The sequence below is a fragment of the Octodon degus genome, unplaced genomic scaffold (genome assembly GCF_000260255.1).
Source record: "Octodon degus isolate 3935 unplaced genomic scaffold, OctDeg1.0 scaffold00107, whole genome shotgun sequence".
NCBI classification, from domain to species: domain Eukaryota; kingdom Metazoa; phylum Chordata; class Mammalia; order Rodentia; family Octodontidae; genus Octodon; species Octodon degus.
In genome coordinates, this window is record NW_004524683.1 from 9,876,875 (window position 1) to 9,889,471 (window position 12,597).

At 49.1% G+C, this 12,597-nt stretch overlaps 1 protein-coding gene across 7 annotated transcripts in view; it reads left to right on the forward strand.

Annotated features, from left to right (window-relative positions):
* The window catches only part of Eri3 (ERI1 exoribonuclease family member 3), a 133,958-nt gene that overhangs the window by 101,514 nt on the left and 19,847 nt on the right, over positions 1-12,597 (forward strand). For 6 of the 7 annotated variants that reach the window (XM_023724144.1, XM_004639210.2, XM_023724140.1 and 3 more), the window contains one exon: positions 8,070-8,169. The exons of the other annotated variant lie outside the window; for it this stretch is intronic. In XM_023724144.1, coding sequence (XP_023579912.1) covers positions 8,070-8,169 — 100 coding nt within the window. The remainder of the gene's footprint in view (positions 1-8,069; positions 8,170-12,597) is intronic. 7 annotated transcript variants of the gene reach the window in all.

Consider the following 12,597-nt stretch of genomic DNA (forward strand, 5'->3'; position numbering starts at 1 on the left):
AGGTTGCCTGATGGCAAGGGTCTGTCCTGTGGCAATAGGGGTGCCAGCCAAGCCTCTGCTGGGCCTGAAGGAGGCAGAACATGCTGCCTATAGGCTGAAGCATTGAGAAAGGAAACAGTCCTTTCTTACACATACAGCTGAGTCCTCAGTTCTGAGAATGACTGGGAGGATAGCTGTTCTGAGCAGGAACAGCAGTGGTTCCTGACAGGTACTGGGTAGGACTGGCAGAAGTCACAGCTCTGGAAACCAGGCCTTTATATTTGTCAGAACTATACCCAAAGATGTCGCATCTCCTTTTCCTTCCATTTTCTTGCGTAGAGGACATCCAGAAGAGCACATAGAAACCCTGCCCTTAAGAATCTCCCAGCAAAATGGGGTAACACATTTGTAACCTAACGCAATGTTGTGTGTGCTATGCAGACTGTGGGAAGATTAAAGGTGGAGTGAGTCAGGAAAAACTACAAGGGAATGTACTTTTGAACTGAGTATTGAGAAAGGTACATATTCAAAGTAGGACAATAAACAGGCAGAGGACATTCTAGGCAGGCTAAAGGAATTTTTCAGGTAAGCTTGGAAACATGAAGCAATAATCACAGGACTTGGGTCGTGGTAAGGAAGAGGAAGGAGTCTAGGTTGGCTTAGCAGACTGTACAAGTGGTAGTGGTATACACTGGGATTTGGAAATCTACAAGAAGAAGCAGTTTAAGGAGAAGGTGTTGAAGTGGATTTTAAATGTATTGAGAATCAGATGCCTCTGTGAAATCCAGGTGGAAATGCCAGGTATGCGATAGAATATGTATGTTTGACACTCAAATAGCAATAAGAAAATATAGATTTGAAAGTTAGGTTGAAGACAAAGGAATCAAGGAACTTGCCCAAAGAAAGTGGCAGCATATAGGAAAAAATAGGATGAGACAGTACAGAGCCAGTGAGTCACACATAGGATGACCAAATGCAGAAGATATAGGAGCTTCTGAGGAACGTGGCAGAGCTGAGAAAATGGAAAAAAGCAGAATGTTGGCAAAATTAAATGAGAATGGTTTCAAAGATGGAGTAAGCTGCTGAGTAGTGGAAAGAGGTAAGAACCTGAAAGTGACCATAGATGGGGCAGCATGGGAGGATTGTTGGTCTTAGCAGAGCTCAGTAGCATCGCAGGGATGGAGACTGACTGTGGTTTGTTGCAAAGTGATGGGAAAGGTTAATGGAGCAATTTAAACCCTTATTAATTTTTGAGGGGAGCAGTGTTGGGGATCAAATCCAGGGCCTCATACATACTAGCCAATCCATTGAGCTCCATTTCCAGCCCAAGTAGAAACAATTTTGAGAAGTTGGTTGTTAATAGGAGGACAGGCAGTAGCTGGATGGGGATGTGGAGTGTGGGGTAAATAGAGGACTTCAAAAATAATAATCTAAAAAAATAATAATCTAGTATTCACATATCTTTCAAAGAACCAGGCATTATTTTAAGCACTTTACATACAGTAATTCACTTAATCCTCACACCAACTCTATGGGGTTGGAACTGTTATTAATCTCATTTTTCAAAGAGGAACATGAGACACAGAGAAGTTACATAAAGATGGTACACAAGCAAGCATATGCTTCATTGCTAAGGAGGAGTCAGCAGAGAAGGTGAGGTTAAGGATTTTGAAAGGAGCAAGAGCCTAAGAATGGGGTGGGGGTTACATGTAAACTACAATACTGGCCTTTGACAAAAAGTGAGTTTGGAACAGTAGTCATGAAGTAGAAGTGGGGCAGGATTTAGATAGGTCCTGCAGGACACACAGCTGAAAGAGTTCTACCTAATGCTTTTATTATCTTTGTAAAAATAGAAGGGGAATGGAATTGTGTACCATGGAGGGTTAGCAAGGCTGTGATCTTGGATCTGTAGTGACCACTTGCTATACATAAGGAATCACCGGCATTGCTTAGCTTAAGTGTAAAGGTGGCAAAACAGAGTTATAGTTGCGAGTTTTCACACGTGGTGTGCAGGATAGGAGGATTGGGAAGCTGAAGACTGGAGCATGAGTAGGTAAAGTACTAGATTTAAGGATCCAGTCTTAGCAAAAAAGGTGATTGGGGCCAAAAGAGATGGACAGATCAGGGTGGGGTTAGAGGGAAAGGGCAGATATAGAGAGCATATAGCAGCTGAAAGAATAGGAGACTAGGCTCAGAATGGAGGCCATCATTGTGAGTTTCAGAGGGAAAGCTTAGACTGAGGGTATGGGTGTGGGGAGAGATGGCTGAAGTGGGCAGAAGGGAATGTTGTTAAGGAGAATTTGGAGTCAAAAAATTGAGAAGCATGGTTTTTTAGGCTGGGTTTTTCTGTAGATAACTGAAGTTCCCCAGAGTGATAATGATTAGAATGAAGTCCCTGAGAGACAGGAATTGCTGTAGAAAAAGCAGGAAAGAAGAATTTGAAGATATCTGCAGATATACTTGAAAGTGAGTAGTCTTGCTGCATCTCTAGTAACTCCCTATATTTACTGACTTAACAAATACTTTATTATCTCTTATGGTTTCTGTGAGTCAGAAATTCATGAAGGGCTTGGTTATGTGATTCTAGCTCAGGCTTTCTCATGTAATTATACTGAGGCAGCGACAGGATGTGGCATATTGTGTGATTGGAATAGACAGTAGCTGGTTGTGCATCTGTCCATCACCTAGACTCACAGTCCCTGTGTGATCTGTGCTTGGGTTACTTTGGGCTTCCTCACAGCATGGCTGCCTTGTGACTAACACACAGCTCTTGACTCCAGGGCAAGTACTGCAGTGATTGATGGGGAAGCTCCCTGAACATTTCTGTACTAGCCTTGGAAGTTCTGTTGCTTCTGCATTACTCTTATGACATTGTCCTAAAAGCCTGTCCTGCTTCCAGGGCAGGGGAAGGAATACAAAATCCTCTTGATGACAGGTGGGATGGGAGATAGTATTGCAGTGATAACTGGGAAATACAATGTGCCACGCTTGGTGTTAGGCTGAGCCTAGAAAAGGGAAAAGGAGCAGTGTCTCAAAGCAATGTACGTTGTGGATAATGGCACAAAGAGTATGTAAGTGGCAGTTGGAGTGAGTGTCTCTGGGTGACAGCAGGTATACCTGGGGAAAATCATGGTCATCCCATTTTGCAGTGTAGAAAACTGAGGCTCTGAGAGATTTAATAACTTATCCAAGGTTATAGTGCTATCACTTGGCAGAACTGAGAATCAAATACACGTTTTTGTCTTGCCCTTGAGCCCTGAACTTGCTCCCTTTCTGAGGCATAGGCTGCTGGGTTTGCCCTGGGTATGCATGGAATACCCTGCCCCAAGGTTTGTCTGTGGTCTTGTTTATTGGCTACAGAAGTGTTGAGCAGTTAGAGGAAAAACTAGGCAGGCAGTGTAATTTGGTTCCTGGTCTTGGAAAATTGTCCATTAGCCTTAGGTCCACAGGACAACACATCCCGTGCAAAGATATGGCTAAGACCTGTACCTCCCCCCCTCATGCAGAGGCTTGTTAGGCTTGATATGTGGGTGCTGACTTGGGGGCTTTGGGTTTCCTAGAAGATGCGGAGCAGGATGTGCTTCAGTCTGCAGTCTGAACTGTATTCTAGCCCTTCACCTAACCCCCTTCTGCCTGCTCGGCGTCTACCTGACTCTTGGATCCTGATAGGTAGTATATGGGTGGGCAGAGACGCCAGAGCAGCTGTTGCTACCTGGTGTTTCCTCTTTGAAGGATCTGATGCTGCTGCCGATGAGGGCTACTTCATCTATTAAACCCAATACACTTGTCGCAGCTGCTAAGCCCCCGTAAGCCGCCGGGCGCCGTGTTTGTGATGGGACTGACAGTGCATGGAGGAGGCTGATTATACACGATTCCATTTCGCAGGCCCAGCAATGTAATTTCACAGGGCGATCAGCGTTTGCATGTAATAGCAGGCTGTGCTGAGGTGTCAGAATATTAAAGGCGCTAATGGCAAAGCTCCCTGTTACACAGGGGGCCACCCGCCGCGCCTACAGCAGGGCTGTGCGGCAGGCCCGTCGCAGATGGCTGACCACTAAGCTAATGGGGCAGCCGCCAAGGCGGGCAGAGCCACGAGAGGGGAAAGCCAGCCGGGAGTAGCTCGGCACCTGCTTCCCCGCGCATGGAAATTGCAGCAGCCCAGGGGAAGGGGAGTGTGCATGCCTGCCTGGCACAGGGCTGGAGTGGGTTGGTTTTGTAGCTGCAGCATCTTTCACGCCAACTCCTCCTGTCCTTGTAGCTCAGCATCAGTGCCTGCCATGGACTCAGAAGCTCCTCGGTCACCCTTCCATTTACCTCACTGTCTACCCACAAAACCCAGAGTTAAGTGGCTCCACAGTTGGGCAGGTGGGCCCTGGGAGCTGACAGAGGTGCAGCTGGAGAAGTGGTACCCAGAAAATTGGGAACCAGCAAGAGGAAAGGGGCTCAGGCACATGACCTTGGAGAGAGCTATTAAAGCAGATTCTTGCCCCTATGGTGATCAAGGTCAAGAAGCCTCTGGGCCCTGTCTACTCACTGCCCACATGCTGACAGGAGAGAGGGAGGAAGAGGGGTGAGAAGCAGATAGGAGTTCCTCCAGGTGTTGACATACAACCAGCAACCTTCAGACATGCCCATCAGCCACACACACAGAGCCACCAGGCTCAGCACCAGGGCTCTGCATGTCCCCTTTAGGCTGGTGCTATTGCTGGTGAAGTTGGGAGGCAGTGCCTCAAGTTGAGGGTCTTTCTGGGAGCTAGATCCTCCAGCTACATTCAAGTCTTGTCTTCCTCCTTTGTCATTCTTAGGCCTGAAATGTTACCTTCTCCTGTCATTTATACCCTGGGCTCCAGCCCCTCTTGCTCTGTGAATCTTTCCCAGCCTCCTTCAGCCTGCCATGGGCCTGCTTCTCTTCACTGTCCCCTGTGGGCTGTGTCATGGTGCTTAGCCTCAGATTCTCTTGTTTGTTGAGTCCCGCCAGGCCAGCCTTGTCTTCCTGGCCAGAATCCCTGAGACCCAGGCCCTGTCACCTTGCCCTGAGCTAGACTCCAAGAAAGGCTCTGCTAAGATTTGTAATCTCTTAAGAAGAGAACAAGGAGTAGCAGGGTGGGCCAAATCACCTGAAGGAGACACAGGCATGTGTGTGTATGTGTGTGGGGGGCGGCACATAGGTGCTTGGGCCTCTCCATGTTGCATACTTTTGGGTAGGGATAGCCTTCACAAGCAAGTAGTGGGGGTCATGGATATGAAAATACCGGTTTAGAGAAGCAGCAGGTAGGACCCTCTGTATTCTCTGAGTGACGACTCTCTGTGACTGGTAGCCATGCCCAGGGGTACCCAAGATGTCAGGAGGTGTTGGAGGGATTGATGTACTAGGCTAGAGTGGCTCTGTGAAGCTGGTAGTCCTGTTTGAATGTTGCAGTGGTGTGTATTAGTACCTGGGGGAGACACGCCTAGGTTCTCAGCAAGGGCAGCAGGAGGAAAGCCCAGGCTGAAGGAGAGCAGTTTTAATTAACCGGTTTTAATATCATTTTGGACTTTGGCTGGTATGCAAAGGCCCCGCTGGAAGCAGCATTTGTAAAAATTAAATCCCTCTTATTAGGAGCTTGGCAGACCCATGTGCACCCCGCTCCCTCCCCCGCCCGTGCCCCCCAGGATGTGCCGGATGAGGCTGTGTCATGGCAGCAATTGGTTATCACGCCTTATCTGGGAATATGAAACTGCGACGTGACACCATGGCCGCAGTGGAGATGCCAATTCATCTCTCCCCCGCCCCCCGACAGGCTACGCTACCCTTTCTGAAAGGCATCTGTCAAGCGGGACCGGGCTCTCACCCTGCCTGGTTCCTCAGCTTGCCTTGAGAGGCTTCTGCTTGCCCAGTCCAGCCTGGCCTTCCTGGGCTCTGCTGCCCTCCCCTCTTCTGCATGTCCTAGGCTGTGGAAGATCTTGGGGAGTCATTATTATACTAATAATCTAATCACAGTGATGCATCAGGGCAAGTGTCTACTGTTATCTGAAGTAGTCTTCCCGCTTAACTGTGATAAGGCTCAGGATGACGTGCACGTAACGTTGAGCTGCCCCGTCCCCGAACCCTGAGCGGAGTGGAGGGGCCTTAGCAGCCCTGCCGCCTGCCCCCCCCCCCCCCCGCCGCTCTAAGCTGGGAAGCGGCAGCACCTGCTAATGCAAGTGTTTAATATTTGATGGGCTGGGATAAAGCAGGATCACCTTCGAATTGAATTGAGTGTCAGCCGAGAATCTATTACTGAAATTCGGGTGTGATTTGACAGCAAAGTAGACGATGTTATTCTTCACTAGTTACTGCAATCTTCTCCCCGACATCACTTAAATATTTTTTTCTTTGCTTGAGTAAACACACATTATCCTTCTTTTTTTCCCTTTCCTTCCCTTTTTCCTTTCTAGAGGGGGGAAAAAAAACCCATCCAGCTCGCCTTTTCCAGGCTGATAGAGTAGATTGTTATTTCTTTATTTGTCCTATTAAATGGAATTTCTGATCGTTTAATCCGGCCTTTGTAAGTGATTTTAAAGTACTTGAAAGGCAGCCGCCACTGCTCTCTGGCCCGTGCACCCCAGCCTCAGCCCGCCACCTCAGCAGCTCCTACAGCTGGCCTCGCCCATGGCCTGGCTCTGCCCTGGCTCTCGGCCAGCATCCTTCCCCTGTCCTTGAGTCCCACACTCAGTTTCTGATTTGTGGGTTCAGCTATGGCCTGAGAGAAGGTGGAAAGTTAGGCTGTAGCTGGTACTTATGTGGTCATGGAAGATGGCAGGTGCTGAGGTTTAAGTATGTGGGCTACGAGTCCCTGTTGGTTCCTACAGCTGGGAAGGGATGACCCTAGCACAGACACTGCCCAGCCTTCTGTTTTGCTTCTGACTTTGTGCTAGGCCTTGTGCAGCACAAGTGGAGAGGATCTCCTGGGCCTAGCAGCAGTGGGGGTATTGCAGTGCCCGGCTGAGCATGGCTGGGAGTTTCTTTAGTTCTGTCCTTGTGGGAATTCACCTAGGTTTTATCTTCTTTCTTGCTGTCATCTTTCGGCCTTTGAAAAAGGGAAGCCGGTGTCTGGGAACTTCCTAAGTAAGGGTGGATAAGTCTACTGGCAGAAGCCAAGGTCTTGGTTGGCAGACAAAGCAGAAATTAAATCCCACCCAGTCATTTTAGAGACTCCTAGCCCACACCAGACTCTTCTCTTTGGGCCTTAGTTTCCTTATCTGTGACAGGCCAGTCATGCCTGTAAAGGAAGGTGGTATCCCTATTCTGGTGTGTGTTCCCCAGGTAGAGGTTGCTGGCGGCCAGGTGGCGGGGTAGGAAATGGAGGGCGGCAATGGAGTGCTGGGGACCTGAGGAGATCGATGCCCCTAGCACTTCCTTCCCCAACCCCAGGAAAACAATTAAGTACAGATCGATGGGTGGCCGCTTTGAATATGCATAAGTGAGCACTTGACCTTCAGCAGAGCATCTGTTCCCCCCATACACACTCACATCATGTCTTCCCCTCACAGCTGCCTGAGTCAACCAGGCAGGACTCTCCTCAGGGGAGCCCCCACTGGGCACTTAGAGCCTTGCATCATAGCCTTGCCTGAGTAATCCAAAGCACTGAGGATGGGCATGTCGTTCATCAGCTCTCGTGTCTGTCTTCTTGTCTAGGGAGTGAAGTTTAGCTACATGGGTCTCGTAGGGCCTTCCTGAGGCCAGTCTCTCTGATAGGTGCTGCTGGGGAGAGGGAGCCCCACGAGATTCTGGGAACTTTAGACAGAGGCAGTCTGAGAAAGACAAGTGTGTGGTAGAGCAGGTCCCTGGTGAGGGGAAGCTCCTGATCAGGAAGCTTTTAGTAAATGCAGCTTTTTAGAAAAGAGCTCTGGTGGGAGTACCAGAAAGGGCAGTGGGTTCTGATGGGACAAATTCCATTAGGAAGGGGACTCTAAGAAGGAAGGGGATGGGGTTGCTTGGCAGAAAGGGAACCCAAGGTAACAGTATAAGACTGAGCCCTTGACGGGAAGAGTGGGGAATTGGGAGGCTGGGGAATGGGGTCTTTTTGGGTCAGGGTCTCTTTTAACCACTCTCGCCTCCTGTCTTACAGGCTTACAGCTTCGCCATGGGCTGCTGGCCCAAGAACGGACTTCTAGACATGAACAAGGGCCTCAGCCTGCAGCACATAGGCCGGCCCCACAGCGGCATCGGTCAGTCCCTCTGCATATCCTCCTGGCAGCTCAGTCAGTCTCCTGTCCACATGTCCCAGTCCCCTGGCACTTTAGGGTTTCCATTGTTCTTTAAGTGCCCCACAAGGTTTTCTGTGTAGAGCCAAGGGGAGGAGAAAAGGGGGTCTGGCGGGGTGAGGGAGCTCCAGAGTGGAACCTTTGGAAAAGGCCTCTCAAAATACTCTTTGAAGGTGGGCACGGTGTTGCATGCCTGTAGTCCCAGTGCTTGGAAGTCTGAGGCAAGAGGATTGCTTCGAGTTCGAGGCTAGCCTGGATTACAAAGTGAGTTAAAGGCCAGCCTGAACTGCATGTGAGACACTGTCTTAAAAACTTGCCCTCCCCCCCCCAAAAAAAAAAAAAAAAAAAAAACCAAACAAACAAACCCATTTGATGTGAGGCTGACTTCTGGGCTTTGAGTGAGTCATACATGGTCTCAGATTGGGTCCTTGCCTCATCTCTTGTGAGCAGTGTCCTCAGGGAGGTGGACCATGTCAGCTTACCCACCCCCTATGAAGCTGGAGCAGGCTGTTTAATATTGTTTCAAGTCTGTGACCACTAAACTGGACGATCAATGGGAGTTAAGGAGATGAATTATTTAAACCTCACCAGCTTTTAATTAGTCGGGGTCCTTCTGACCGATGGCTTCATCCACAGGGTATTGACTCCCCCACAGGAGTGGCCTCCATTGAGTGTTGCCTGGGTTGGGAGGGGCCACTTGGGGTGCAAGGTGGGGGTACACCCTCAGGATTCCTGTTTGGGAAGAGACTAGAATGACTGATTCCAGGCAGTTGGAGGCTCTTCAGGCTTCTAATACAGCAATATAAATATGTGTCTGTATCGTTGTGTCTGCCTGGCAGTGACACCTTCAGCTGTGTGTCTCTGCGTTTAAGAGTATAATGTGTCCATGATTGTGCATATCTGTTGGTGATGTATATGCATAGCAATACCTCTGTCTTTTTCTAAGGGCATGTGTCTGTATGTGGAAGCAATCATTAGCTTGTGGGTGTGTCTGGTAGAGTACCTATTCATTTCCAAGTTATCTTATTTTATGTGTATTTGCCTATATGTGCATGCAGATGTTTTCAGGTGGCAGACATGACCAGGCATAGGCTTTGTTCTACGTGGGGGAGGAGCCAAGATGTTCCTGGGTGGCATAGGACCTTGTCATAATTACTGATTACTTCAGTCCCTATGTCATTGGTAGGGACTGGTGGGAAACGAAAAGATTAGGAGACATAGGCTCCAGCCTCGGACTAGCTTCTTCATCCATTCCACATTTATTAGTCCCTGGCAGGTGTGGAGCATGATAAATAAGAGTTCCTGTCCTCAGGGAGCCCACACATCCAGAGAAGAAACTGAGACTGAAATTCACTTGCTAGACAGGGTGCTAAGGGCTGTGATAGAAGCATGTGAAGTGACCTGAGGGAGGTTTTTCCCCTTGTCAGCTGAGAAGGTAGCTTCTGCTTCTTCATTTATATTTCATTCACTGGTGGGATTCTCCATGTCATTCTTTTTGGGACATGCCAAGGCTGTCCTAAGGCCTGGTGGAAAAAGGAAATGGTCAGCAGTCCCAGGGAACTTAGGATACCCCACTGTTACAGCTATTCCCTTCTGTCAAAGCTTTTATGTGCAACCTAGACAAGAAACCAAACACAGCTAGATGATATGTCTTGGAAGTCAGTAGACGTTTCCCAGAGAAAAACTTGGGTTCTTTAAAGGATACTTCGTTTTCTAGCCTTAAAAATGAAAGGACTAGGGACATGAGAAAGCTCAACATACTGAGAGACCATTTCAGATGTCTACAAACATCTTATTGAGATTAGAGTAGAAAAAGGTAGGCTGGAGAATAGCTGGAAAATAGAAAAAAATGGCAGAGCATGGAGTTGTTGAGCCCATCCAGCCAAGCTTCAGACCCCTCAAGTTGACACCATATCTGGTTAAAGGGCATGTATTGCTGTTTTGAGGCTTGGAGGAGATGTAGATTTGTGAGTGAAAACATGACATAGTCAGAGTTCTGAATTAGGATCATTGAGACTGTGATGCATAAAATTAGGCCTTAGTAAATGTTCAGTAAATGCTTCTGGATCAATGAAAAGCTGGGTGAGTAAATCAATCAATAGAAAAGTGATGAGAAAGGGAGAGGCCGGTGAAAGAGGACCAGTGAGAAGACTTGCCTTGGCCTGGGTAAGGAGGGGCTGCCTGTAATGGAGCTCGGCAGTGTGAGGAGCACATCCTTGAACTAGGTGTCCTGCTTCCATGTGTCTGTCACTGGGGGTATTTGTGAGGCAAATCAGCTCCTCCTCTGCCCAGTCTGATGCCTCTTGAGCCTCAGTGACACTGCTCTTGTCTTTTTACTCTTGTCACTTAGAACCTCTGAAGTATGTCCCCCATCTGGGTGGACCTTCAGCTCTTAAGTGACAGTGAAGTAGGCTTTGAAGCTGTAGGTAGCTCTGGCTTTACCATGCAGAACCATGGGACCTAAGACAAGGGACTTCTTCCTGCTTTTGAGAGGTGATGGGAGGGCCCAGTGCATAGCCTGTTAAGGGCTAGTGCAGTCCTGGTCAACGTGGGTGCTCAGGAAGCTCACTTTCTGTGGTCCAGGCAACACCTGGGCTTCCTGGACACTGGGATTTCTTGGCACTTGGTCTTTGCAGTCTTTGAATGAAGAGGGCTGCCCTGCCAGCTCCTGGCTGGCTCTGAGGTGTGGGTGAGGGTACTTGGGAGGGAGGGAGTAAGCAGGGCATTAATTGGGCTGGGAGAGGCGGGGAGGGGAGGCGTGGGTTTTGAGCAGTGAGGTTAATGGCCCTAGTGCCAAAGAGACAGCTTTAATGAGCTTCAGCTGCCAGTGCCCTGAGTTACTGTGCGTGCTAAAAGGGTCGCGCTGTAAGAGTTTGATGTGGACTGCTTCCCAGCCCTGGGGTCAGGGGTCAGCTCCTGTCACTGGCCACTCAGGCTGGTCCTCAGTGACATGGTGCTAATTAACTGTGTGAAGAGCTGCCATCCTGGAGTGGGGAGTGGTATGTGTATTGGTGGGGGGTGAGGCAGCTTTGGGTGATGCTGGGCAAGGTTTCTGCAGATTCCACTGCTCAGCTGTCTCCAGAGTGCTTTGCTCACCCACAGTTCCATGGGGCATGGCATGGATAGTGTGGAGGTGCTAGGGATGCAAGGAGGCAGGCTTGTAGGGGGTGGGACAGTGAGAGCAGGGCTGGGAGAGAAGACTGCAGAACAGGAGAGAGCCAGCTAAGCTAGTGGTGCATGCCAAGAGGTGTGAGGGGAGCGTGGGAGTGTTTGGGGAGGGGAGTGACTCAGCCAGAGTTGGGTTTGAATCACAGCAGCCTGATAGTTTTTGTGGGAACACCTGGCAAAGTGTCTGCATGCAGGGAAGCCGAAGAGAAGGTGCAAGAAGGTGAGTGAGAGGTAATGGATAGTTTACCGTTACCATTAGGATAGTGGCTGTGAGAGCAGAGGCAGAAACTTTCCTTTCTGCACTGAACATTCACCTTGCATCTGCTGTATGCCAAGAGCCATGACCAGGGCTAGAAATGAGTGGTAAACATGACAGCCACAGTGCCCTGTCTCTGCAGAGCTCAGAGGTAGAATTGTGAGCTTGGTTCTGGGGACTGTGGGAGGAAGTAGGTTGAGAAATGGCTGAGCAGGCCAAGAGACGGTGGCGCACTGGGCAAGGCTGCTCGAGGCTTGTGATTTGATGTCTTACCTCCTCCAGGGCTAGTTGGTCTGGCCTTGGGAGTGTGGAGAACAGAGTGACTGGCACTAGAGTTGGAGTGTAGGAGAAGGTTGAGAGGCCCTGTGTGTGTGCTGCCCACTGGCTGATTTCTGTGGCTGCTATGATTCTATCAGCATCTTGGGTTTGGGCTACAGGCTGTGAGGCACAGCATCCTGCATAGGGGACCTGACCCTTTCTTTCATTCTAGCAAATGGCCAGTAAAGCATTCATGTTATTTCAGGGCACTTTCTGTTAATTGATTTAGTTTTCACAGGCAAGCATCATCATTCTTATTTTATCAATGAAGAATCTGAGGTTCAGTTCTGTGGCAGCCGGTTGAGTTCTGCCAGGATTCAAACCCAGACGCGTCTAAATGCAAAGCCTGTATTCTTGTCACTACTGACCACTAAGGTGCCTTGTTGGTGTGGGACCCTATGCTCCCAACATGATGATATGGAAGAAGACAAGCTCACTTCTCAGATTTCTCTCAGTACTGCATGAAACCTGTAGGTGTTGACAAAGCTTCAGCAGTGAGAGCTGAGGGGAAAGGGATGATGATATTGCCATCTGTCAGATCTGCTACAGCCAGGGCCAGAGCCAGGGCCTGTGACCCGGAGGGTTTCACTATGTGATAGCTGTTTACTCTGTACGTCTTGGCCTAGGAACACCCTGCCCATCTTCCAGGG